Source organism: Hemiscyllium ocellatum, chromosome 7, assembly GCF_020745735.1.
Source record: "Hemiscyllium ocellatum isolate sHemOce1 chromosome 7, sHemOce1.pat.X.cur, whole genome shotgun sequence".
Taxonomy (NCBI): domain Eukaryota; kingdom Metazoa; phylum Chordata; class Chondrichthyes; order Orectolobiformes; family Hemiscylliidae; genus Hemiscyllium; species Hemiscyllium ocellatum.
In genome coordinates this window covers 24,270,174-24,295,130 of record NC_083407.1, presented here as the reverse complement: position 1 = coordinate 24,295,130, position 24,957 = coordinate 24,270,174, and the positions used below count along the sequence as shown (strand labels likewise).

Here is a 24,957-nt window from a genome sequence, read left to right as displayed (position 1 = left end):
AAGATCATTCAGCATAAAACAAAATCCTGTTTCTTCCACATTTGTTTTACCTTCAAACTGTGAATTATTATGAGGTCTTTGGAATAGATTTACAGGGGTGCTGCAAGAATGTTTCATAGCTTCAATCTTAATTATCTCAGATAGACTTAAAATTTGGTTTTCTTCACTTTACAGACATATGGTTGATATGGTGGCTCAGTGTTTAATACTGCTGCCGCCGTGCACAATTCTAGTCTTGGACGACTGTCTGTGTGGAGTTTGCAGATTCTCCATGTGTCTGTGTGGGTTTCCTCTGGGTGCTCCAGTTTCCTCCCACAGCCCAAAGAAGTGCAGGCTATGTTGCAGGAATTGGCCAAGCTAAATTGTCCGTAGTGTCCAGGGATGTATAGGTTAGGTGCATTCAGAAAAAATGTAAAATGAAACGATCAGGAAATAGGTCTGGATGGGATACTCTTTGAAGGGTTGGTGTGGACTTGCTTGGCCAAATGGCCTGTTTCCTCACTGTAGGGAGTCTCTGATAGTAATCCCATATACACAACTACTTTATTTTTGAGTGCAGTGAATTGTGTTGTGTATCTGTCCTGGAGAGGGAGGACTCATCATTTCAAGGATCAACTGAGAGTCTGATTTAAATTGAGCTGCTGATAGCTGGAATTCCCCTGGACTCAAACAGAAAAAGGAGCTACCTGTACTTTCTAGGCCTTGTGGACCAAGATGGAGAGGAGTGGTCCCCAGAACTCCTCAAGCATGTCCTCTGCCAATAATGATACCTCCTCACTGTTACAATTGGTCAATCTTCTCCCTTCTAGTTCCATGATTCTGAGTTGCAATTCAACGTGAGACAAATATGTGACAGAGGTTGAGTAGGTTAGGTTTTTTTTCACTAGAAAAAAGGAGATTGATTGGGGACCTGATTGAGGTTTACAAAATCGTGAAGGGTATAGATAGGGTGAATAGAGACAAGCTTTTCCCAGGGTGAAGGATTCAATAACGAGAGGTCATGCTTTCAAGGTGAGAGACGAAAAGTTTAAGGGGGATACACGCGGCAAGTACTTCATATGGAGGGTGGTGGGCGTTTGAAACGCGTTGCCAGCAGGGGTGGTAGAGGCAGGCACGGTAGATTCATTTAAGACGTGTCTGGACAGATGCATGAGTAGGTGGACAGCAGAGAGATACAAATGCTTAGGAATTGACCGACAGGTTTAGACAGTACATTTGTATCGGCTCAGGCTTGGAGGGCCGAAGGGCCTGTTCCTGTTCTTCTTTGTTCTTTGTTCTAAATACATCTCCACTTCCTCCAAATATTCAGCTCAAAACACCCTTATCCCACTCTGTCCAATGTGTTCAGGAGGGTTTCCTGACACAGTATGTCAAAGGGCCAACAAGAGGGGAGGCCACGCTGGATCTGGTGCTTGATAATGAACTAGGCCAGTTGTTTGATTTAGTGGCAGGTGAACACTTTGCAGAGAGTGACCATAATTCAGTTATATTTAGTTTAGCGATGGAAAGGGATAGGTACATGCCACAGGTCAAGAGTTATCGATGGGGCAAGAGCAATTATAATGCAATTAGGATGCATAGAATGGGGTAGCAAAATGCAGGGAATGAAGGCAATGGAAATGTGGAGCTGGTTTAAGGAACAGGTATTGCACGTCCTTGATAGGTATGTCCCCGTCAGGCAGGGAGGAAATGATAGGGTAAGGGAACCGTTGTTTACTACAGAAATTGTATCACTTGCTGAGCGGAAGAGGAATGAGACAAGATGGTACAGATGAGGCGATGGAGAGTTACAGATCAGCTAGGAAGGATTTAAAGAGAGAGCTAAGAAGAGCAAAGAGAGGACACGTGCAGTCTTTAGCAAATAGAATAAAGGAGAACCCTAAAGCTTTCTATAGGTATATGAGGAATAAAAGGATGACCAGGGTAGGAATAGGGCCAGTCAAAGACAGAAGTGGGAAGTTGAGTATGGACCCTATCGAGATCGGAGATGTGCTAAACAAACATTTCTCATTGGTGTTCACTCAGGAAAAGGAGAATATTGTAGAGGAGAAGAATGATATACGAGATATTAGACTAGAAAGGATCGAGGTTAGTTACAAACAGGTGTTATCAGTTCTAGAAGGAGTGAAAGTAGATAAGCCTCCTGGACTGGATGGGATTTATCCGAGGATTCTCTGGGATGCCAGGAAGGAGATAGCAGAGCCTTTAGCTTTGATCTTTGAGTCATCATTGTCGACATGTTTAGTACCAGAGGATTGGAGGATTGCAAATGTTGTGCCCTTGTTCAAGGGCAGTAGAAATGACCCAGGTAATTATAGACCAGTGAGCCTTACTTTTGTTGTAGAAAAAGCTTTGGAAAGGATTATAAGATTTATAATCATCTAGCTAGCAACAATTTGCTTTCAGATAGTCAACATGGTTTCATCAAGGGCAGGTCGTGTCCCAAAAACCTCATTGGGTTTTTGAGAAGGTGACCAAGCATGTAAATGAGGGTAGGGCAGTTAACGTGGTGTACATGGACTTCAGTAAAGCCTTTGATAAAATTCCACTGGTAAAACTGTTGGAGAAAAATGTAGGGAAATGGAATTGAGGGTGATTTAGCAGTTTGGATTAGAAACTGGCTTTCTATAAGAAGGCAGTGAGTGGAGGTTAATGGAAAATATTCAGCCTGGTGTCTGGTTATGAGTGTGTGTGACATGGATTTGTTTTGGGATCACACTGCTGTTGGTCATTTTTATAAATTACTTAGACACAGGCATAGGTGGATGGATTAGTAAATTTGTAGATGACACTGAAGTCAGTAGAGTAGTGGACAGTTTGAAAGAATGTTTCAGGTTGCAGGGGGACTTGGATAAACTGCAGAATTGGGTAAATGAGAGGTGGTAAATGGAGTTCAATGCAGCTAAATGTGAGGTGATTCACTTTGGGAAGAATAACACAAAGGCAAAGGACTGGGTCAATGGAAAGATTCTTGGCAGTATGCATGTGCAGAGTGATCTTGGAGTCCATGTACATAGATCCCTGAAAGTTGCCACCCAGGTTGATAGTGCTGTTAAGGCGGCGTACGGTTGTTAGGTTTCATTGGTAGAGGGATTGAGTTCCAGAACTGCAATATCATGCTGCGAATATACAAAATGCCAATGCGGCCACACTTGGAATATTGTGTACAGTTCTGATCGCCACATTTCGGGAAAGATGTGGAAGCATTGGAAAAGGTGCAGAGGAGATTTACCAGGATGTTGCCTGGTCTGGAGGGAAGGTCTTATGAGGAACGGCTGAGAGACTTGGGTCTGTTCTCATTGGAAAGACGAAGATTAAGAGGAGATTTGATAGAGACATACAAGGTGATCAGAGGATTAGATAGGGTAGACAGTGAAAGTCTTGTTCCACGGATGATGACGTCAGCTTGTACGAGAGGGCATAACTACAAATTGAAGGGTGATAGATTTAAGACAGATATCAGAGGCAGATTCTTTATGCAGAGTGTGGTAAGGGCGTGGAATGCCCTACCTGCCAATGTAGTTAACTCAGCCACATTAGGAAGATTTAAACAATCCTTGGATAAGCACATGGATGATGATGGGATAATGTCGGGGGATGAGCTGAGAATAGTTCACAGGTCGGCACAACATCGAGGGCTGAAGGGTCGGTTCTGCGCTGAATTGTTCTATGTTCTACCCTACAATCTGTAGATTTCCACCTTTCCTTCTCCAGATAAACTAACTGGTGAAGGATACAACTGGAGCCAATCTATACACATTTTTATATTAGGTTATGCACTGGAGACAGATACCTTTGAACCCAATAATAGAGATCAAAATGAAAACTTTAAATTGTTTTTCTCCCTTTCTGGTTGGAACCTATGGCAATGCGAGGCCAATTAGATCAACAGAGAGGAAACTGAACCTGGCATTGAGCTGGTTTAGTGAATGGACAGCGTACATACCAATTCCCTTATCTTCTTCTTCACCTCAGCATATTTTACATGAATAGCAGGACAGAAATTAAAAGAGTACTTACAGAGCTCAAATTGTCAGCATTCATTCGGGCAACTGCGACATCATAGCAAGGTGTCTGGCTCCACTTGCCCTTATTTTTGTTGTAGTCTTCATGGTACTTAATCTGCAAGAAAATAGAAGGCCATATTATTGTCATTCTTAATTATATTTGGGAAATAAAGCAGACTTGATGTAAGCCATTGTAAAATGGATGCAAAAATCATGAAAAGAGTTTATTAAAGTGACAACAGAAAAATAATCTAAATTTGGCCAATATCTAAAGGTATTTTTCCTTGATAACTCTTCAGGAGTGCAGAAGAATTACTAGAGAATTTTCAATTGTTAAACACATCTGAGATAGTTTCTTGCTTGATTGATTAAGTTGGATGAGGTTCACTCTCTCCGGTATTCTAATCAGTTCTAATACAATATCTGTGAATATTTATTTCAACTATTATTAAGATACTCAAATAACCCTAATGATTAGATGCCAGAGACTGGATTAAGATTAATAAAGAGTGGAGCAATGCACATATCTTAAAGCTCCAAATCAGATTCTTGGTAGATATTTACAAATTAACCTGTTCAGAGACATTACACATTTTTGAAGCAATTGTTCATTCCTTGAACAAACGCTTCCTACTTCAGATTGTTTGTTTGAAAAAAAATCAACTAATGTAAAAGACACATCTATCAATACAAGTATTCTCTGGACAAATTTTGCCTAAAGCAGATCTACAATATGAAGTAGCCCACTGGATATTGGAAGATGCAAAGTTAACTCCCACATACTAAATACCTGTTCATTTGAGACACAAATGAGGAAAATCCAAATATGTTCATTCAAACAATTTGCTTTCCAATTTGGACAGTGTGTCAGTATTTCTTAAGGGTTGGCCAACTGATAGCTGGAGTGTGGGTCAGGTCATGTGATGAAACCTCCAGGAGCTGGTTGAATCCTACTCCAGTCACTACAATTAAAATTAAACCTGACTAACTGCTTAGCCTTGAACAGCTGAGTTACTTCTGCTGCTATCAATCCACTCAACCAATCCTTCTCCTTTACATTTGATGCCATTGTCATATAATTAAGGGGCAGAGGTAGTCTATGCGGATTCTCAAGCTGACTGACGAGACCATGCTTAATCAGATTGTACCTAAAATTCACCTACCCAATAAACTTTTACTCCTTTACTGAACAAGAATCCATCCCACTCTGCCTTAAAATCATTCAAAGATTCAGCTTCCAGTGCCTCTTCAGGAAGGAAGTTCCAAACATTCATAACACTTTGTGAGAAAATAATTTTTGCCTCATCTTTATTTTGAAAGAATCACTCCTTATTTTCAAACAGTAGCCCTAAGTTCTAGATTCTCCCGTAACAGGAACCGCCCTTTCCACATCTACCCCATCAAAGTGCCTCAGAATCTGACATGCTTGTCATTCTAGTGAACACCAGTGGGTATAATTATACAGTACCACCTCTCTAGTTACTGTAAATGATTGAAATGAGAGCTTGAGCTGGAATCTGAAGCCGATGACTTTGGAGGAAATTGGGGCGGGCTACTGGACAGTCGATGGACGAAGAGGATCAATGCAAGAGTGGAAAGAAAGGCTGCAGAGGTACACGTGAGACTTTCAACACATATGTGAAAGGTGAAGCCATGTCACTGAATTTTGTTATCAAGGGACATGACATGGATGCATCAGACGAGGGATCATTGATGGAACCTTGATAAAGTTCCATCCCTCAATCATACATCCTACTCAACCATCCTCCAGCCTCTCCACCTTTAAAGTCCGCTTTGAAATATCCCTTTCGCTACAATATTAGTCAGTATAATAACCCCTTCTTAAACTCATCCATTTGTTGCTCGATTCCAGTTTTATCACATGCCTTGGAATAGTATTTGTTCTTATATTTGTTGTTATAACTGGTACTCACATCACTGAGCTGATTGACAACCTTTTTTGCCATCTCGACATCTGGTGGATCGGGCAATGAGGTGTATTTTGACAGATGTTCATTGTGGTTTTTCTTGTACTCAATCTGGGTAGAAAGAGAAAATTGGCTTATGAATGAAAATAAATAGCTTGACTCCTTGGACTCCTCATTGAGATGTGGATAGTTCCTCTTTCCCAATGCTTAATGATTTGATAGTTGCCATTTTAGTAATAAAATTATATTTAGTACTAAACTGTATAAATCCTGCACACAGATCCAAGCAACCAACAACACAAGTGTTTAATAGAAAAAGCTGAAATAGTTGATTGTAAATTTGAAAGCGATGTGGCGATGTTATAATATGTCAGATAATTGTAGAACAGCAACCATCTATATTGACAAAACTGCACAGTTTTAATGGGAGTTGTGTTAAATTGTACAGTATACTGATCACTAGAGTGTTGTCATCAGTTTTGATCAGATAGGATATATTCAGGTCAGGAGGATGGAAAACAGAGCATCAAAACTGCTCAATTTGTTAAAATGTATTCATGGGTTGTGGGCATCATTGTCCAGGCCAGCATTTATTGCCCTGGAGAAAATGGTGGTGAGCTGCTTTCTGTAGCCGGCTGCAGTCCGCGAATTAGAGGAAATCCTAAATGCTGGTATGATTGAAGGTTCAGGATTTTGACCCAACAACAGTGATATGGTTCCAAGTCAGGGTGGTGTTTGGCTTGGAGAGGAACTTGCAAATGGCAGAGCTCCCATTCATCTGTTGCTCTTGCCCTTCGTGGTAGTGAAGGTCACATGTGTGGAAGAAGCAGTTGAAGGAGCCTTGGTAATTTGGTGCAGTACATCTTGCAGATGGTACATCCTATTGCCAGGATGGGTGGAGTGAGTGTTGAAGGTGGTATACCAATCAAGAAGGCTGCTTTGTCCTGGATGGAGCTGCACTGATCTAGGCAAGTGGGAAGTATTCTACCACACTCCTGATTTTTAGATTAGATTAGGTTCCCTACAGTGTGGAATCAGGCCCTTCGGGCCAACAAGTCCACACCGATCCTCCAGAGAAAAACCCACCTAGACTCATTTCCCTACATTTACCCCTGACTAATGCACCTAACACTATGAGCAATTCACCTAACCTGCACATCTTTGGACTGTGAGAGGAAACCGTAGGAAACCCACGCAGACACAGGGAGAATGTGCAAACTCCACACAAACAAACAATCACCCAAGGCCGGAATCAAACCCGGGTCCCTGGCACTGTAATGCAGCAGTGCTAATCACTGAGTCACCATGCCACCCCTTGTACCTTGTAGATATGGACTGGCTTTGAGAGTGTCAAGAGAAACTAGCAGCTAAAGAAGGTTGGGTATTTTCAGCTTTTCAGAGAAATAACTCGGAAGGGTTAAAGTGAACATATTTAGGACTTTAAAAGATTATTGAATGAAACCCTGAGAGTAATAGAAGGTAGCACAAGCTTCAATCTTTTATCTTATTACAACTATAAGGATGAATTTCCATTTTATTTCCACAATGTAATGCACTCATGATGGAGTGCGAAACTCGACTCACTCACAATTTTTAAAAGGATTTTGGAGATGTAGTTGGAAAGGAGACATTTTCTAGTTGGTTGTAAAGGAACTGGGGGAGCGAGACTGATTGGATTTCTTACTCAAAGAGCCAACACGGGAATGATATATCAAATGGCCTCCTGCCCTGCATGTCTCTGTAACCTTGTAAAGCATTTCTTCCTCATTGTCCTTCCTTTGTTGATAACTGCAGAACTAATCAAACATCATTTTAATTTTTGTGATCATTACATTAAAAGCTGACACACTCAAAAGCCCCAAACACTTCATTTTCAAGTCACTTACATCACTCAGAGCTTTCTGAGCATTGGCAACCCGTCTCAGCTCTGGACTGTCAGTGTAAGGGTAATAGAAAGGCTTTTCTTCTTCCCAGGCCTCTTTATATAATTTCTTCATGGGGAGAAAAACAGTCAATATTAATTTAACTTAATTGTAGAATGAAAGTTATAACTCTAACAGTGGCATACAACTTGGCATCAAAAATAATTGTTTTTTCATGAAATAAATGCCAATATTGAAACTGAAACACTTCTTGTAACTGGTACAGTAACAGTTCAAAGTAAGGGTCAGAGAGGTATCAGATAGCTCATTGGTGCCTTGAGTAGCAGAATTTGCCTTTGAAGAATTAAGAAGCTGGAAACTTTGGTCTAATAATCTTCATTTATCGACTCAATTCATGATCTTGAATTTTCATTGTGTGGGCATTTTCTGTAGCAGACATTTCACTGTTGGCAAATATTTTGCTTTTATCATTCTTTGATATTCTTGAAATGGCTCCCCAGAAGATAATCATAAACATTTTGACCTGGAAAATGTATGGGGGCAACAGCTCACTGATATACCAAGGTCATAACCACAGTGAATCGATACCACCAAAGCTGGTGAGTACTGAATACAAAACAAGAGCAAGTCTTAGTATGGTTTTAGAACTTATAGATCATCCTGGAGCACCTCCACCCACCCACACATCCACAGAAGATTCTAGATTCACAACGATAAAGGGGGAGAAAAGGTGCAGCGGCAGGTGGTGCAAAACCTTCAGGTAGCAAAGTAGCAGAACTATCTTAATACATGTGCTGCCCATGAACACCTTCCCCCTCCCCCCACCCCAGACCCTCACCCAAACTTACCTTTACAAAGGCTTTCTGAGCACAACTCTAACATGTTTTCAGAGATCTGGATCCCCAAAGTTACTTGAACCCAAGAGAGACCTGCTTGTTCTGGACCAGCCAGTTGCCCCCAGAGGAGCAGGTAAATGATCTGCAATGAGATCTGGGTCACCTGTGAGTCTTCTCCCTTGGTACAGTAACTTCTTACCAAAGGGTCTTGCAGGATCTGGCAGAGACCTCACCTTCACAAGGCGATCCAATAAAACTGCAAATTCTCAAAGTTAGGCGTCATTGGTTTGCAGGCAATCCAGCAAGACTCTCACTAGAGTTAAACCTCTCCACTATCAGTTCAACCCCTCTGTTATCCACCAGGGCAACTTAGTTATTCATTTGAAAAATGAATTTTGTGAGAAAACAATGCCACAATTCTGGCAAAAGATGAAGAAGTTTGCAAGAGTGATATTTGCTAGGCATTTGATACTGCTTATTTTGATTAGATTTCTTTACCGGACTGAAATTTTCAGCAAATTTCACAGCTCGGACAAGCTCTGGAGCATCTGGTGGCAGTTGATAAACATCCTTGGTATCTTCCCATTTCTGTTTGTACAGCACCTGAAGCAGACAGTTCAACAGGTACGTCACTAAGCTGATGAGGAGATGCCATAAATTTGTATTACATAAAAGAATAACTTAGGGTGCAACCCAAACCCGGTCTTGATGTTGACGAGCTAATGTTGGCAATATTACCTTGCTAACCAACTGTGAAACATTTTTGGCGTGTTCAATATCCCGGGCCGTCCCATCAACGTGGCACATTGTCTTTGCCTTGTCACCATCTGAACGATACTTGACCTTTATAATTTAAATAACAAATTAATCCGAGGCTACCGAGGCTTGATTATTGAGCATATTCAAGGTTGAGGTAGACATATTTTTAATCAGTAAGGGAAATAAGGATTTTGGGGATAAGGCAGGAAAGTGGAGTTGGGGATTATCAGATCAGCCATCTCATTGAATGGCAGAGCAGACCTGATGGGCCGAACAGACCACTCCTGTTCCTACCTCCATGATCTTATGGAGTTGTAGGAGTAATACCGTAATAGAAAACTGCACGTTAAACTTTGTGATTTTTACTTGAATGAATCTCCATTCGATGATCTACCCAGGCCAATCAAGCTCAATTATGTGCAGAAACAGTTCTCGAGAGAGATCCTTTCCATCAAAATTTAGGTGTATCATTTTGTTGGTATTTGGTTCCCATTGGCATTGCTGAGCTGAAGGATGATAAGTATGCAGCAGGGGTATTACCTTGTATCCATTTCCTGTTTGGCTCTAATGGAAGAACCTGCCCTTCAGGAATTGCTGTCTGCAGCCATTGGCAAGGTTACTACATAAAGCTTTTCCCATCTCAAACAGGTCTGATTTGGAGAATATTCATCATCTCACGTAGATGCAAGGACATTGAGTTGAGTACTGCATGAACGGGAAAGGTTTCTAGTTCACGGTGGAGCAGAGATTAATGCGAGTGATGGAACAGGGAGAAAAAACGGTAACTAATTAACGTTAGTTAATATACATTTTCCAATGTATAGGTCAATTTTGATAACCACTGGCCCAAATGGACGAGCCAACCTTGTCAAATCTATTTTCTTCACCTCACTCAGCTGTTCCTGAGCCTTCCGAATTCTCTTCAGCTCCGGAGTGTCTGGGATAACAGCATAAGGCTTTCCTTTCTCCTTCTCAAATTCTTCCTTATACTTGTTCTAAAAATAACAACATTGTCAGTTTTGAAAAAAAAAATCCATTGATATGGTGACAATTGCTGGGAAAATACACAAGTATTTCTTAAACATTCGCTTTTATGCTCCTTGCTTCTGTTCTCCCTGAGGTACAAGGTCATTTCAGGGGAAATTATTACACTACAGACAGTGCTTGTATAGCCCAGAAGGTTCTGGGGAAATGTGAGCATCTTAACAAATTCTACAAGCTGCAGAGTGTTAATCAAACCCAAGCCTTTGACACAGCAGAAACAATCAGGAATGGTCTGCTGTCATATTGCAGATCACAACACAGGTCTGCTCAGGTCTCGTATCCCTTCGACAATAGTCAATGTTCTTAGGGGAGGGAGATGGGTTATATATTAATCCATGGAAAAATATATGACTTGATTATTTTGAAAAGATAACACTAATTACAAGATGAAAAATTATGCTTTGCGTGTAAAACAATTGGTGACCAACAGAGGAAATTAAAGCGGACATTTTACACACCCATTTCCCTGCCTGATTTAATTTTCAACAAGGTTTTTAAAAGAGGACCTGTCAATTGGCTGTAGGAACACAACTGTAGATATTTTCCTTAATCAATCAGTTCAGAAATATTATTATACATCTCCGGAGCAGGAGGGATTTGGGCCCAAGCCTCCTGGCTCAGAGATAGGGACACTATCACTGCACCACAAGAGCCTTAAGGATCACAATTGTAACTTTAATGTACAAATGGCTGCACTCAGACCATGTATGTTAGACTTTGTTAATAACTGCAGCTTACAGAATGTGATAAGGGAAAATAAAATGATTTTCTTCATGCTTGAGGTATATTTTCACTGCAAAGAACAGGAGCATTGCTTCCCTTTTGAAGATCTGATGTCCTCTGACCAAACATCTACACCCACAAGCTGTTCAGTTGCCTGAGAGCCAATCACATAGCTGTTGGCAGGCAGAAAGCCTTTGTCATCAGCAAGTAGCTATCACACCATAGACCAATCAGCTATTTGTTTTCAACTGAATTTCCTTCTATATACATGCCCTTATCTCCTGCTTTCCTGATTAACCTCATTCACTGCTCAAAAAAATAATAGAGTGAACAGCAATTGCAATGTGTGTCAAGTGACTTTCTTTTAAAATATGCAGGATATCATTCCACAAACCTTAGATTTTAAAGACTCTGTGTCTTAATGCATGGAGCATTTGAAATAAGATAGATGAAAATATATAAATGGTCATGATATAGTTGCAAATACAGAGACATGGCTGCAGGGTGACCAAGGATAGTAAGAGAAAATCCAGGGGTACTCATTATTAAGGAAGGACAGATGAAGGGAGGAAGGTGGAGTAACATTGTTAATAAAGGAAGAATTCAATGCAATAGTGAGGAAGGATATTGTCACAACAAATCATGGTGTGAAAATCGGTGTGGAGGAAGATACGAAACACCAAGGGGCGGAAAAAATTGTTTGAGGGGTTTTGCTATAGGTCTCCAAACAGTAGTGGAGATTTAAGGGAAGGTGTTAAACAAGAAATGAGGGATGCATATAATAAGAGTACAACTGTAATCATAGATTGGATAAAACAAACTAGCAATGATATTGTGGAGGAACATTCCCTGGAGTGTATACATGACAGTTTTTTAGACCACTCCACTGAGAAAGCAGCCAGGGAACAGGCCAATCCAGACTGTGTACTGTGCAATTACCAATCTTATTATGCAGGCCTCCTTGGGCTTAAAGGGGTTAATGGTCCACGCCTGCTCCTAGCTTCTCATTTGTAATCATGTCATTTGGCCAACTATTTTACAAAAGAAAAACAAAGCATATTTATAGTGATGTCTTCCCTTAGCAATTCTCATTGTACCAATTGCATACTCAATGTGCTTTAACACTATAAGTTGTTTCTTTAATAACTTGGACCAAAGTGGGCAAAGCTCCTTTGGTGCTTCTGAGACTTAACCAATAAATGGATGCACAAAGCAAATGGATGATTCAGACTTCTTACCGAACTGAACAGGTCCTTCATCTTATGGCTGTGTTCAAGGTAAGGAGTCGTAAACTTTGACTTGTCCACCTTCTTCCTCCTTTTCACTTCTCTGACAGGCAGACCTGAGCCAGACTTATGAACCACCTAATAAATTGAATAAAATAATATTAGTTTTACATAGTTAACTAAAAAAAACAATTTTTCAATATTCAGTTAATGTGTCACTTATGCTCACCTCTTGAACAACTGTGTATGGTTGCGTAATCTATGGGAAGGAAAATTGTCCTTTAATAGATGAATAAATGATTGCAACAGGTATAGTTTTAATTCTGAATCAAAAACAGAAGTTGCTGGAAAAACTCAACAGCTCTGACAGCATCTGTGAGGAGAAATGAGAATTAACATCTATCCAATAGTTATTTTCTTTCTTTGGGCTCTATCCCCACCTATCATTTACTCTTTAACCTCTTCCTCCACCCCATCGTCTACATATGAACTAATTGTTTCATAAGAACCATCAGTTCTGAGGAAGGGTCACTCGACTCGAAAAGTTAAATCTGATTTATGTCCGTGGATGCTGCCAGACCCGCTGAGCTTTTCCAGTAATTCTTGCTTTTGTTTCTGGTTTATAACATTCACAGTTCTTTTAGTTTTTATTTTATAATGTTAATTCTGTTTGAATGAACAAATGCACCACCAAAATCAATGGCAAAATGATGGTAACTTTATGAAAGCTACCCAAAAGATGCAGTGATCTGAGGCATGAATTTCCCCTTCCCAATGTTAGTTTGATTCCAGTATCAGTTCTTGTTATTACATAGTCTGTTATTACAGACAACCCACTTTAACCATTAACAATCTCCACTAACAGCCATTCACCATTCTAACCAAATCGTTATCCATGTCTTTTTCTGTCGAATTGTTCTTTTCTTTCTTTGCATTCTATCCCCACCTATCGTTTACTCCTTACCCCCTTTTCCTCACCCTCTCTTCTGCACATAAGCCAGCATTTTCATAATATTAGTTTTACACAATTAACTAAAAAAAAACAAACTTTCAATATTCAGTTAACACGTCACTTATGCTCACCTCTTCAACCACTGTGTATGGTTGCGTGACCTATGGGAGGAAAAATTGTCTTTTAGTAGATGAATAAATTATTGCAATGGGAATAGCATTAATTCTGAATCAAAAACAGAAGTTGCTGGAAAAACTCAGCAGCTCTGACAGCACCTGTGAGGAGAAATTAGAGTTAACATCTGTCCAACAGTTATTTTCTTTCTTTGGGCTTTATCCCTACCTATCATTTACTCTTTAGCTTCTTCCCCCACCCCATCTTCTGCATATGAACTAATAATTTCATAGCTATCATCAGTTTTGAAAAACGATCACTTGACCCAAAAAGGTTAACTCCGATTTCTTTCCACAGATGCTGCGTGACTTGCTGAGCTTTTCCAGCAATTTCTATTTTTGTTTCTGAGTTACAACATCCACAGTTCTTTCGGTTTTTAATCACTTCATGGAGCTTTCCTGCATCCAGGATCAATTATGTCACTAAGCATGCTAAGCTGTCAGGTATTTTGAACAATTCTCAAAGACAGCAAAACATTAAGTAAAAGCACTAGTGCCTTCTCTTTTTAATCATGTTAGCAAAAGCAAAATAAAAATTAACACATACAATGATGACAAGATCTAACAATTTCACAGCAAAATCTAGGCCATTTACCAATCTTTTAACATGTTTAAAATGCTAATATCTTACATGTCGGGTGACTCTATGTGGTTGTGAAACCTTTAGGAGAGAATAAAAGTCATTTAACACCTTACTAAAGGTATTATTTAATAATATTTGTACTTGCAAATATTGTGTTTTCATAATGCTCACCTCTCGAATAAATGTTTGTGGTTCAGAAACCTTGGGGAAAGGAGAATGTTTTTGATTAGATAAATAAAAATGGGTCATGTTTACTTTAGTATAATGGAGTGTGAATATGTTAATGATGATGATGTTAAAGATGATGATAATGATTATATAAAAGATCATGCTTCTCTGACATCAGCAAAGCAAAGAGAATCATACGTCTGAGTCTCGAAGGGGAGCAAAAGAGAAAATGTACTCAAGGGGAGCATTCAGTATAATGTATACCACATTATAATTAAAATGATTACAGTTTTACTGATAAGGAGAGAGACTTAGGAGTGTTTTGATCCCAGATGGTGTTGTTCCTGGACTGGTCAGATTTCAGACTGAAATCTGGTTCGATCAAAACCTACATACCATTAGTTCCCAATTCAAGCTCAAAAATGAATGACATATATAATAAAATGGAGATGCTAGCTACTCAACAGTAGAAGTCTGACAAGACAATGCAGCCTCTAAGAGTGCAGTGTAGACACACAATGCTCTCGCGAATCAAAAGTGCATAGAATTCATACAGGTCAACCAGAGAGCCTCGCATGTGTAGGAAAAGCAAATCCTTTCGCTTGGCTACAGTAGTACAAAGCATGGATAGCACAGAGTTCTCTCAAAGTATGGTGACAACATGTGAAACTTCAATATCATTGAATTGAAGCCAGATCATGGTCCACAAAGCAGAAGAAGACCCCGCCATGATGAACAGAAAGTTGGAAGAATTCAATGGCAGAACAGTAGGTGGTGAGATCCAGGTAGCATCAGTGTTGCACATAAAAGAACAAAACTATCAGGCTAGTATGTACCTACAAGCAATTGAGCCTATAGTCAATTATGTTCTCATGCACCACTGAATCTCTAATCAAAGCATTTAATGTGCATTTCAATCCACATAGGAATCTGTAATAGAACAGGTAAGAACAAGTAGATCGGGTGGCACTGTGGCTCAGTGGTTAGTACTGCTGCCTCATAGCACCAGGGAACTGGATTCAATTCCAGCCTCGGGTGACTGTCTGTGTGGAGTTTGCACATTCTCCCCTTGTCTGCGTGGGTTTCCTCTGGGTGCTCCAGTTTCCTCCCACATTCCAAAGATGTGCAGGTTAGGTGAATTGGCCATGTTACGTTGCCCATAGGGTCCAGAGATGTGTAGGTTAGATGCATTAGTCAGGGGTAAATGTAGAGTAATAGGGTCAGGGAATGGGTCTGGATGGGTTACTCTTCGGAGGGTCAGTGTTGGGCCAAATGGCCATTTTCCACACTGTAGAGATTCTATGATTTAACGAAAGGTTGCAGAAACAAGAGGATCTGATTGAATCACTGTAAATGACATTAGTGGGTTGCTGTGAATGCAGAGCTCTTAAAAATAAGCTTAGAAGAGATAAGGGTGGGGACTTGTGATGCAGTGGTAAGCCTGGCTTTAAGTACTGTCTACTCTAAAGCTGTGTAATAACATTCCTGAACATGTTGAATAATAAGAGATCAGGTCATTGCAGGCATCCGGGATGAGAAATGTCCTATTTTCTTCAGTCAAAAGATGAGCTCATGTAATCGATGCAATATTCCACATAAGCGAAGCTTAGTGTCCAGAACTGATCAATTGTTGGAAATAATACTGTGGCTCATTCCAATGTAGTACCCAAAGATAGTATCTTAACCTCCAGAAATTCTGACAAAATAGGAAAAAAAGGGAGAAACAATCCCATATTAGGATTTACAAGAATGTGTTCGAGGCAATATCACAAATGCAATGAGTGTCCAGCAGAGGGAGCTCAGTGGTACTAATGTGAAAGAATAGGACTCGAGAAATTGGAGGTGAAGCACAGTTTTTTGGTCAATAACCCGAGATAACAAGTCAAGATTCTTAATTACTTTTGCCACACTATTTGGATGAATTTATTTCAATCATCTATCTTTTGGAAATTTATCAGCTCGAGAAATCTTCCAGTGTGCCATGTCACAGTTTCTTAAAAGCAAGCAATGTACAAGCTGTCATATAGATGACGTACTAGACCATGGTGAGACCAGAAAGGAACATGACCACAGAGTCAGAGAAGTCTTACAAGCACAACAAAATGCCAGCCTTATCCTCAATGGTGTTCAAGGTGAGCTACTGGGTTGGATTGAGGATTGGCTGTCTGACAGAAGGCAGAGTGTTGGGATAAAAGGTTCTTTTTCGGAATGGCAGCTGGTGACAAGCGGTGTCCCACAGGGTTCAGTGTTGCGGCCGCAGCCGTTCACGTTATATATTAATGATCTGGATGAAGGGACTGGAGGCATTCTAGCGAAGTTTGCCGATGATACAAAGTTAGGTGGACAGGCAGGTAGTACTGAGGAAGTGGGGAGGCTGCAGAAGGATCTAGACAGTTTGGGAGAGTGGTCCAAGAAATGGCTGATGGAATTCAATGTGAGCAAATGCGAGGTCTTGCACTTTGGAAAAAAGAATATAAGCATGGACTACTTTCTAAATGGTGAAAAGATTCGTAAAGCCAAAGTACAAAGGGATCTGGGAGTGCTAGTCGAGGATTCTCTAAAGGTAAACATGCAGGTTGAATCTGTGATTAAGAAAGCGAATGCAATGTTGTCATTTATCTCAAGAGGGTTGGCATAGAAAAGCACCGTTGTGCTACTGAGACTTTATAAAGCTCTGGTTAGGCCCATTTGGAGTACTATGTCCAGTTTTGGTCCCCACACCTCAGGAAGGACATACTGGCACTTTTGTGTGTCCAGCGGAGATTCACACGGATGATCCTTGGAATGGTAGGTCTAACATATGAGGAACAGCTGAGGATCCTGGGAGTTTAGAAGGTTAAGGGGAGATCTAATAGAAACTTACAAGATAATACATGGCTTGGAAAGGGTGGACACTAGGAAATATTTTCCGTTAGGTAAGGAGACTAGGACCCGTGGACACAGCCTTAAAATTAGAGGGGGTCAATTCAGAACAGTAATGCGGAGTCATTCCTTCAGCCAGAGAGTGGTGGGCCTGTGGAATTCATTGCCGCAGAGTGCAATGGAGGCCGGGACGCTAAATGTCTTCAAGGCAAAGATTGATAGTTTTTGATGTCTTGAGGAATTAAGGGCTACGGGAAGAATGCAGGTAAGTGGAGTTGAAATGCCTATCAGCCACGATTGAATAGCGGTGTGGTCTCGATGGGCCGAATGGCCTTACTTCCACTCCTATGTCTTATGGTCTTATGGAAAACTGTCAATTCTCAAAGACGAAAATCATGATTTTGGAACATGCGACTCAAGAGCATGGCATGGCAATAGATCCCAAAAAGACAAGAGTCATAAGTGAGTTCCACAATGGAAATGTATCAATCATAGTTTGCCATTCTTTAGAAGTGTTAACTAAGTAGAGAGTTAATTTCTACCCTAGCTAGTCTTACACAACCAATTAAGAGTGCTTCTAAAGGAAGGGTAACAATCGCACTGGAGTGGGGGAGCAACTACAGCTTTTAAGGAGATTAATAAATATCTATTCTTCTCAGACATGTTATTTCAATACAACACAAGATTATCTACAATAGGATTAGGTGCAGTACTCATTCAAGTTCAGCATGATAGAAGCAGGAGACCTGTGTACTTTGCATCACAATCATAGGCAGAAATGAAGCAGATCTATGCTACCGCTGAGGAAGAGGCATTAGTAATCACACTGGTATGTGAACATTCTTGGATTGTCTCATGGGGTTGAGATTTCAGGATAAAACAGACCATGACCACTATGGTAGAATCAAGAAGAATTGACAATGCCATTGGGAATATCAAAATTCTGAATCAGATTGATGATATATGAGTACATGACAATCTATATCCCAGTTAAGGCCCAGGTTATAGCTGATGCACTATCCAGAGCAATAGTGGATCAGGCTGACAAACAAATCTTCATCTTCACTGATGAAACCACAGATTGATTATACCAGAGTCCACAAGGAAGAAGTCCTAAAATGACACAATTGTAGATGGCAGACGACAATCACTAACCACAGAGCATGTACTCAACAGTTTGTATAGAGGCCAGTGATTCTAAAACCAAGAAAGAATTTTATATAACCTTGTCATATAAATGGCATCAAATGTCCACGCCATTGGAGCCATTCCTGCCTCCAACTGTCTCCACTTCTGGATAGATGTTGACAGACGCTATCATTAGATTTATTTGCCTTTAGATGGAAGATACATACTAACCTGACATTAGCAATGCACAGCAAAGAGAAGCATGTGATTGAGACTTGAAAAGAGCAGAGGATGAAACTTACAAGAAAGCTACATTTGTGTAAAACATGTACCATAATCTAAATAAAGACTTTTCAGTATCACTGCAAGTGAGGGGGCCTTAATCCTAGTTAGCTAGAGATGCAATGAATTCTGAGCAGCATCAGTACAGCCTCTAAGAGTGCAGTGTAGAGACCCAATGCACCAAAGACTGGAGATAGTCTGGAATTCATGAAAGGACAACAGGCAATCTTGGGTCTGTGGAAGAAACATGTTCCATAGACCTAGCTGCAGCAGCTCATAACATGGTTACTGCAGAGTTCTTTCAGAGTATCTACAGCAGGAAAAAAAAGATTAAACTTAATTTAAAAGCTGATATTCACAAAATATCCAAATTGTTACTTACTGTTCTCACTTCTCGAATGATTGTTTGTGGCTCTGACTCCTTCAAGGAAAGAGACATGTTGACTGAGCAGTGAAATAAACATTGTCACATTTAATTTACATGCAGTACTTTTGCTGATAGGCAGATAGTCTACTTAGAATAGCCATGCAATACCCAGCCTGTTACAAAACATTCAATAAACTCATTTTTTAATTGCCATGCTGGCAATTTTATTTTTATGAAGCATAAAGCAGGAAACTTTGACATATTATTTACTTTCTTTGTTGAAAACTGAGAAAATTACCTGTAATTAAACCTGAATAGAAAGGCTAATGGGATGAAATTGTTGTGTGCTTTATCATAAACAAGTTGAACACATTGTCCAAGTTCAGTTGGCTGGATGGCTGGTTTACAACAAAGAGTGATGCCAACAGTGTGGGTTCAATTCCTGCACCAGCTGAGGTAATTATGGAAGATTCTGCTTCTCAACCTCTTCCCATACCTGAGGCATGATATCTCTCAGGATAAACCACCACCAGTCTTTTTTTTCTATCTATTAAGAGAGTAGTCTTAAGGTCTGGTAAGACTACGGTTACTTTACATTTTTCAGTTCATTTCTTTAATTTCAGTTCATTTTTACTTTACATTTTTCAGTTCGTTTCTAACCTGTTGACAACAGATGTGCCATTCAGGATTTTTAAAGTTGAAGACAAGGGAAATTTCATAATGCAGTGCTGACAGCTATTTTAACAATGTTAGGATATGGGGCTTGAGTAAAATCAGGTTCACTGTATTTGTTAGTAATATTACGCAACACTATCAACCCATATGTTTGAAACATTTGATCTCAAGATTCTAATAATAAATGGCACATCTAATACATTAACCTATCCATATATCTCAAAAGCTGATTGGAGCTCTGAATTTCCAATACTTTTGGCATGCCGTTTTTTTCAGCTGTTTCATTAATATTAGCCTTTTTCTTGAGCAGGGAGATGGCATAGGAAAATGTCTAGTATTCCAGGTTCTGTGGGCATGGGTTCAAACTCTACTGCAACAGCTGATGGAATTTAAATTCAGTGGATAATTCTGGAATGTAAAGTTATTCTCTGTAATAGTGCCATGAAACTATCATTGATTGTTGTTTAAAATTCATTTGGTGCGTTAATGCTCTTTTGTGAAGGAAGTCTGCCACCTTATATGTTCTGAATCCAGATCTACAGTAACTTGGTTGACTCTTTATCAACTGTATTCTCAAATGTTCTACCAGTTTGGAGGTAATTAGGGCTGGACTACAAAATGCTGACCTCCCCAGCAATACCCACATCCCATGAAAGAATTAGAATAAAAGATGTGGACACTATTCCTGAAATTGTTCATCAGCCTTAAAGAATAAGGTTTTCTAGTCTGAATTTTTTTTTCAAGTGATTGAGATGTTGTCACCACTCCCCCAACTAATTTTGGCACTTCTGTACAGTTCTTCTTTTGTTATTTTTAAGTCAATACCATACAAAGACAATTAAAGTGTTTGATACTAATTATTCTATGAATTATTGGATGCAATTTAAGAAAAATTGCTGAGGTGCAACAAAGTTGCTTGCAAGTACATTGTGCACCCTATCAGCGTTCCGCAAGGACCACTCCCTTCGTGACTCCCTCGTCAGATCCACACCCCCCACCAACCCAACCTCCACCCCCGGCACCTTCCCCTGCAACCGCAGGAAATGTAAAACTTGCGCCCACACCTCCACACTCACTTCCCTTCAAGGCCCCAAGGGATCCTTCCATATCCGCCACAAGTTCACCTGTACCTCCACACACATCATCTATTGCATCCGCTGCGGCCTCCTCTATATTGGGGAGACAGGCCGCTTACTTGCGGAACGCTTCAGAGAACACCTCTGGGCCGCCCGGACCAACCAACCCAACCACCCCGTGGCTCAACACTTTAACTCTCCCTCCCACTCCACCAAGGACATGCAGGTCCTTGGACTCCTCCACCAGCAGAACATTACAACACGACGGCTGGAGGAGGAGCGCCTCATCTTCTGCCTGGGAACCCTCCAACCACAAGGTATGAATTCAGATTTCTCCAGTTTCCTCATTTCCCCTCCCCCCACCTTGTCTCAGTCGGTTCCCTCAACTCAGCACCGCCCTCCTAACCTGCAATCTCCTTCCTGACCTCTCCGCCCCCACCCCACTCCGGCCTATCACCCTCACCTTGACCTCCTTCCACCTATCCCACCTCCATCGCCCCTCCCCCAAGTCCCTCCTCCCTACCTTTTATCTTAGCCTGCTTGGCTACTCTCTCTCATTCCTGATGAAGGGCTTATGCTCGAAACGTCGAATTCCCTATTCCTGAGATGCTGCCTAACCTGCTGTGCTTTAACCAGCAACACATTTTCAGCTAATTTCCAACTTGGTAAAGACTACGTTGTAAATTTACATAGTCCAGCCATATAAGAGTGAGCCTGAAACCAAAGTAAGCAATAATGCACACATTTTAAAATCTGGGGGATAAAAAATTCTTCAGAGGAATTCTTCTACAATATTTCAAACCATAAACTAGAATCTTGGTCTCTAGCCAGACAATCCATCAAGCATTATCCATGCAGCTTATTGTGAAGACATAATGCTGCTCATCAGACACAGTCCGATACTGCAAGCATTTTCAATTCTAAACAGATTAGTTTCCAAATGTTTTAGCAGGTCATTTAGGAAATCACAAATCAGGTCTTCACTTACCCGGTATGACCAGCACCACATTACAATGCGGCACCAATGAGAGAGTGTTCACTATTACAGGATGTATACAGTGGAAAGATACCACCTAAGGTTGGACCAACATCTATCAGCTTGCATGAAGATCTCTGAAGTTTGTTATGCTATGCATTTCTCGGATTGAACTCTTACCCACATTGTGACATTCTATCTTTCAGTTCATTCAATCTTCTTCATTCACTTCTCTTTTGTTGGTTTTCATAGGCTGATTACACCAGGAGTAAAGGCTGATTCAAGTAAATTCCAAGTCTTTCACAACAATGGTTGAAACAACAACATTCCATTCATTTATCTGAATTGGGAAACTGGTCTGAATTGCTCATAAGGAAATTGTGATGATGATCGTAATCAATAAGTGACTTGAAAGTGCATTTGAACGTGGTAATTTACTTAATTCTGTTCACAACCTGTTCTGTTGGAGACTAATTTATTCACATAGAAATGCTAACATTTGGCTCGTGTTGTGTATCACTCTGGTGGCTTTGAAGATCAGCAAAGCATATGGCTTCAGAGTAAGGGTTTCAGTCAGATAGCATCTGAATCGGACATATCAATAGTAGCCTGTTTAACTGCGCACCTGGTGCTTCTCAGGAAAGAATAATGATAAAACAACTAGCAGCAAGTTCTCATGCAAGTTGGCAAATTTGGTTTTTTTCCAGCTAGACAGTTCACTTCAGCCACTATTTTTAACTCAGCAGCCCACATAACCAACTGTTTCATGCATGCCTGTAACATACAGGGTACAGGCAATTACCTTTGTTACCTCTGTAACCTTTGTAATCTCTTTTCCCTTTATCACCTTTTCACCTTCATATGTATGGTACTACAACAGGCCAAATCCCACAGAGAATCAAAGACAAAAAAAGTTATCACTTTGTCCCATTATTTTCCAACTCTGTGCGAGTCCATTAAAAGCCTTCAAGATTGACTTATTGTAATTGATATTCTTCAAACTGCCTGGGGATACTTGCATTGCATCCATTTGTGATTAGGATTATAGAGTCAATGGTAGGCTATTCAACCCATGAACCTGTTCCATCAATAGATTGAGTGGTGGATGTATTGTATCAAAACTCTACTAACACAACTTTGCCCTTCATTAATGAATATGCTTGGCTGATAAAAACTCTTATTAATTTTACTTTTATCATTTCAGCTGACCTCAGCTCAACAGACCTTAGAGGAGAGCAATTCAGATTTCCATGACACTGAAGCGAGATCAGGTCAACTTTTCAGAATAGGCTATGATAGTTGGTTGAAAGAATGAGAAATCAAATTGTCATGGGGAGTGTGGGTACACATGATTAGCAGTTTTGTTCATGTGGGAGACATGCAAAATGCTACATTGGATTAACCATCGATTTTCATCTTGTATTCTTCATGTAATTCCATGAGGGCTAATATAAATACGAACATCTGATAAAACATCAGTGTCTTTTAAAAGCTTTTTCTGGTTTCCATTATAGCAATCTGTTAGGGATGTGCTTAATTCTTTCAAGGCTTTCTTTATTACCCATCCTTTCATGGTGATAAAAATGTATTTGTTCCAGTTCAGCAGCCTTACTCAGATCTCTATCAAAAGGTTTGGGGTTAAAGGCCTTTTCCAGAGACTTGAGCAGAACAGTTCGGCTGGATCATCAGTGCTACATTACCAACAGATGAGTCTTTAAACATCTGCTCTCTCAGGTGAACATAAAAGGTTCACTGTTTCAGCAAAGCAAAGGAATTATTCTTGGCCTCTGGGACAATATCATTCCTCAATGGGCCTGACTAAGCAGACTATTTTGTCATTTTTCTCAATGCTGCTTTTAGACCTGTCTGTGCATAAAATCAGATTTCCTACAAACAAAATTCTTAAAGAGCACTTGATGGTTTTGAAGTGCTTTGTTGTGTCCTAAGGTTGTGAAAGTCACTATATAAAATACCAGTTCTTTCTTTTACTGTTTGCAATCGAATGACTGGGCGCGCTTATAAGAAGCAACCATTTAGTATGGACCGGGAATCTACAGGTTTCCTTTCCTGAATATTATTGGTGACGGAGATGACTTTTTAAAATGTATCTTAAATGAACATCTTATTCCCCTCCCCTGGTGCCAGAAGATTTATTAAAATAAGCTTACAACTTGCTACGGAGTGATTGAAATTAATGACTACTCAGTTGAACTGCAGTAACTCCTGGTATTACAAAAGAAAGGATGTAGCTTCTGAGGTCACAGTCAGACACTTTTATTGTTCCAGTTTAGATCACATACAATTGATCGTGTTAATCGCTTATCTTTAAGTATGCGTTGGTTCTTTTATTCATGTATCTAATGGGCTGGGGGAAATGAAGAAAGGTTTTCCTTAATTTTCCAATTTCTATTGAACATTTCAAGGTGCCAAAGGGATAAAAAATGGGAAGTGATATTTATTCAAGAAAGGTTATACGGTCTCTCCTAGCAAGTATAGACTGAACTATTTCACCTCAGAGATGGGCAAAGTTTTATAAACAATAATAGGTAGAATGATTCAATAAAGATGGTACTTGAGGGAAATTAGCTAAGAGAGGAATGGAACGGATTGGATTCCTATACAGAAACTCCACTGACTGAATAATCTTCTGTGCCATAAAAGCTCTATGGCTTGATGGCTGATTGAACTATATTGACAGCAACATTTTCTTTATTACTAAGAAGCAATCTCTGGAGTATACTTTCAACAAGACAAAAATGCTCTTGACTTACACTAAGGGAGACAGAAGAATGAGAGTTCAATACAATATCATGTGGGCCCCTATATTTGAAGATAATGAGTGAAGATTTACTTTCTGTGCTAAACTGAATGCAAAGACAATCACAGAACCTTACAACACTGAATGGACATTTGGCTCATCAACCATGTGATGGCATTTTGATACAGTTAACTCTTGCTTATTAATTCCTCAAATTTTTCAAGATACTACTGAATCTATTTCCACCATTCCAGATCACAGCACTCGATGTACAAAGCAAAATTCTGATAATATCCCCTTTGGTTCTTTTGCTAATTATCATAAATCTGTGCTCTCTGGTTACTACCTTCTCATTTGTGGAAACAGTTTCTTTTTATTCCCTCTATCAACACCCCTCATAATTTTGATGACTTCTGTTAAATCACACGTTGATTACCTCTGCTCTCACATAACTGAAATCCCCCATCCCTGGGAACTACAGGCAATTATCCTCTCAAAAAGCAGATTTAATAGACACCTTTAGCATCAGAGTGTCCCAAAATAGTTCAAAA

At 40.0% G+C, this 24,957-nt stretch overlaps 1 protein-coding gene across 19 annotated transcripts in view; it reads right to left on the bottom strand.

Annotated features, from left to right (window-relative positions):
* Positions 1 to 24,957, bottom strand: part of neb (nebulin) — a 299,811-nt gene that overhangs the window by 266,831 nt on the left and 8,023 nt on the right. For 16 of the 19 annotated variants that reach the window (XM_060827055.1, XM_060827069.1, XM_060827066.1 and 13 more), the window contains 13 exons: positions 22,451 to 22,519; positions 18,937 to 18,975; positions 14,286 to 14,315; positions 14,163 to 14,192; positions 13,490 to 13,519; positions 12,636 to 12,665; positions 12,419 to 12,544; positions 10,301 to 10,408; positions 9,393 to 9,497; positions 9,153 to 9,257; positions 7,822 to 7,926; positions 5,942 to 6,046; positions 4,021 to 4,122 (listed from right to left, as the gene is read on the bottom strand). In XM_060827055.1, the coding sequence (XP_060683038.1) occupies positions 4,021 to 4,122; positions 5,942 to 6,046; positions 7,822 to 7,926; positions 9,153 to 9,257; positions 9,393 to 9,497; positions 10,301 to 10,408; positions 12,419 to 12,544; positions 12,636 to 12,665; positions 13,490 to 13,519; positions 14,163 to 14,192; positions 14,286 to 14,315; positions 18,937 to 18,975; positions 22,451 to 22,519 (984 nt within the window). The remainder of the gene's footprint in view (positions 1 to 4,020; positions 4,123 to 5,941; positions 6,047 to 7,821; positions 7,927 to 9,152; positions 9,258 to 9,392; positions 9,498 to 10,300; positions 10,409 to 12,418; positions 12,545 to 12,635; positions 12,666 to 13,489; positions 13,520 to 14,162; positions 14,193 to 14,285; positions 14,316 to 18,936; positions 18,976 to 22,450; positions 22,520 to 24,957) is intronic. The other 3 variants (XM_060827056.1, XM_060827058.1, XM_060827059.1) reach the window with 3 other exon arrangements.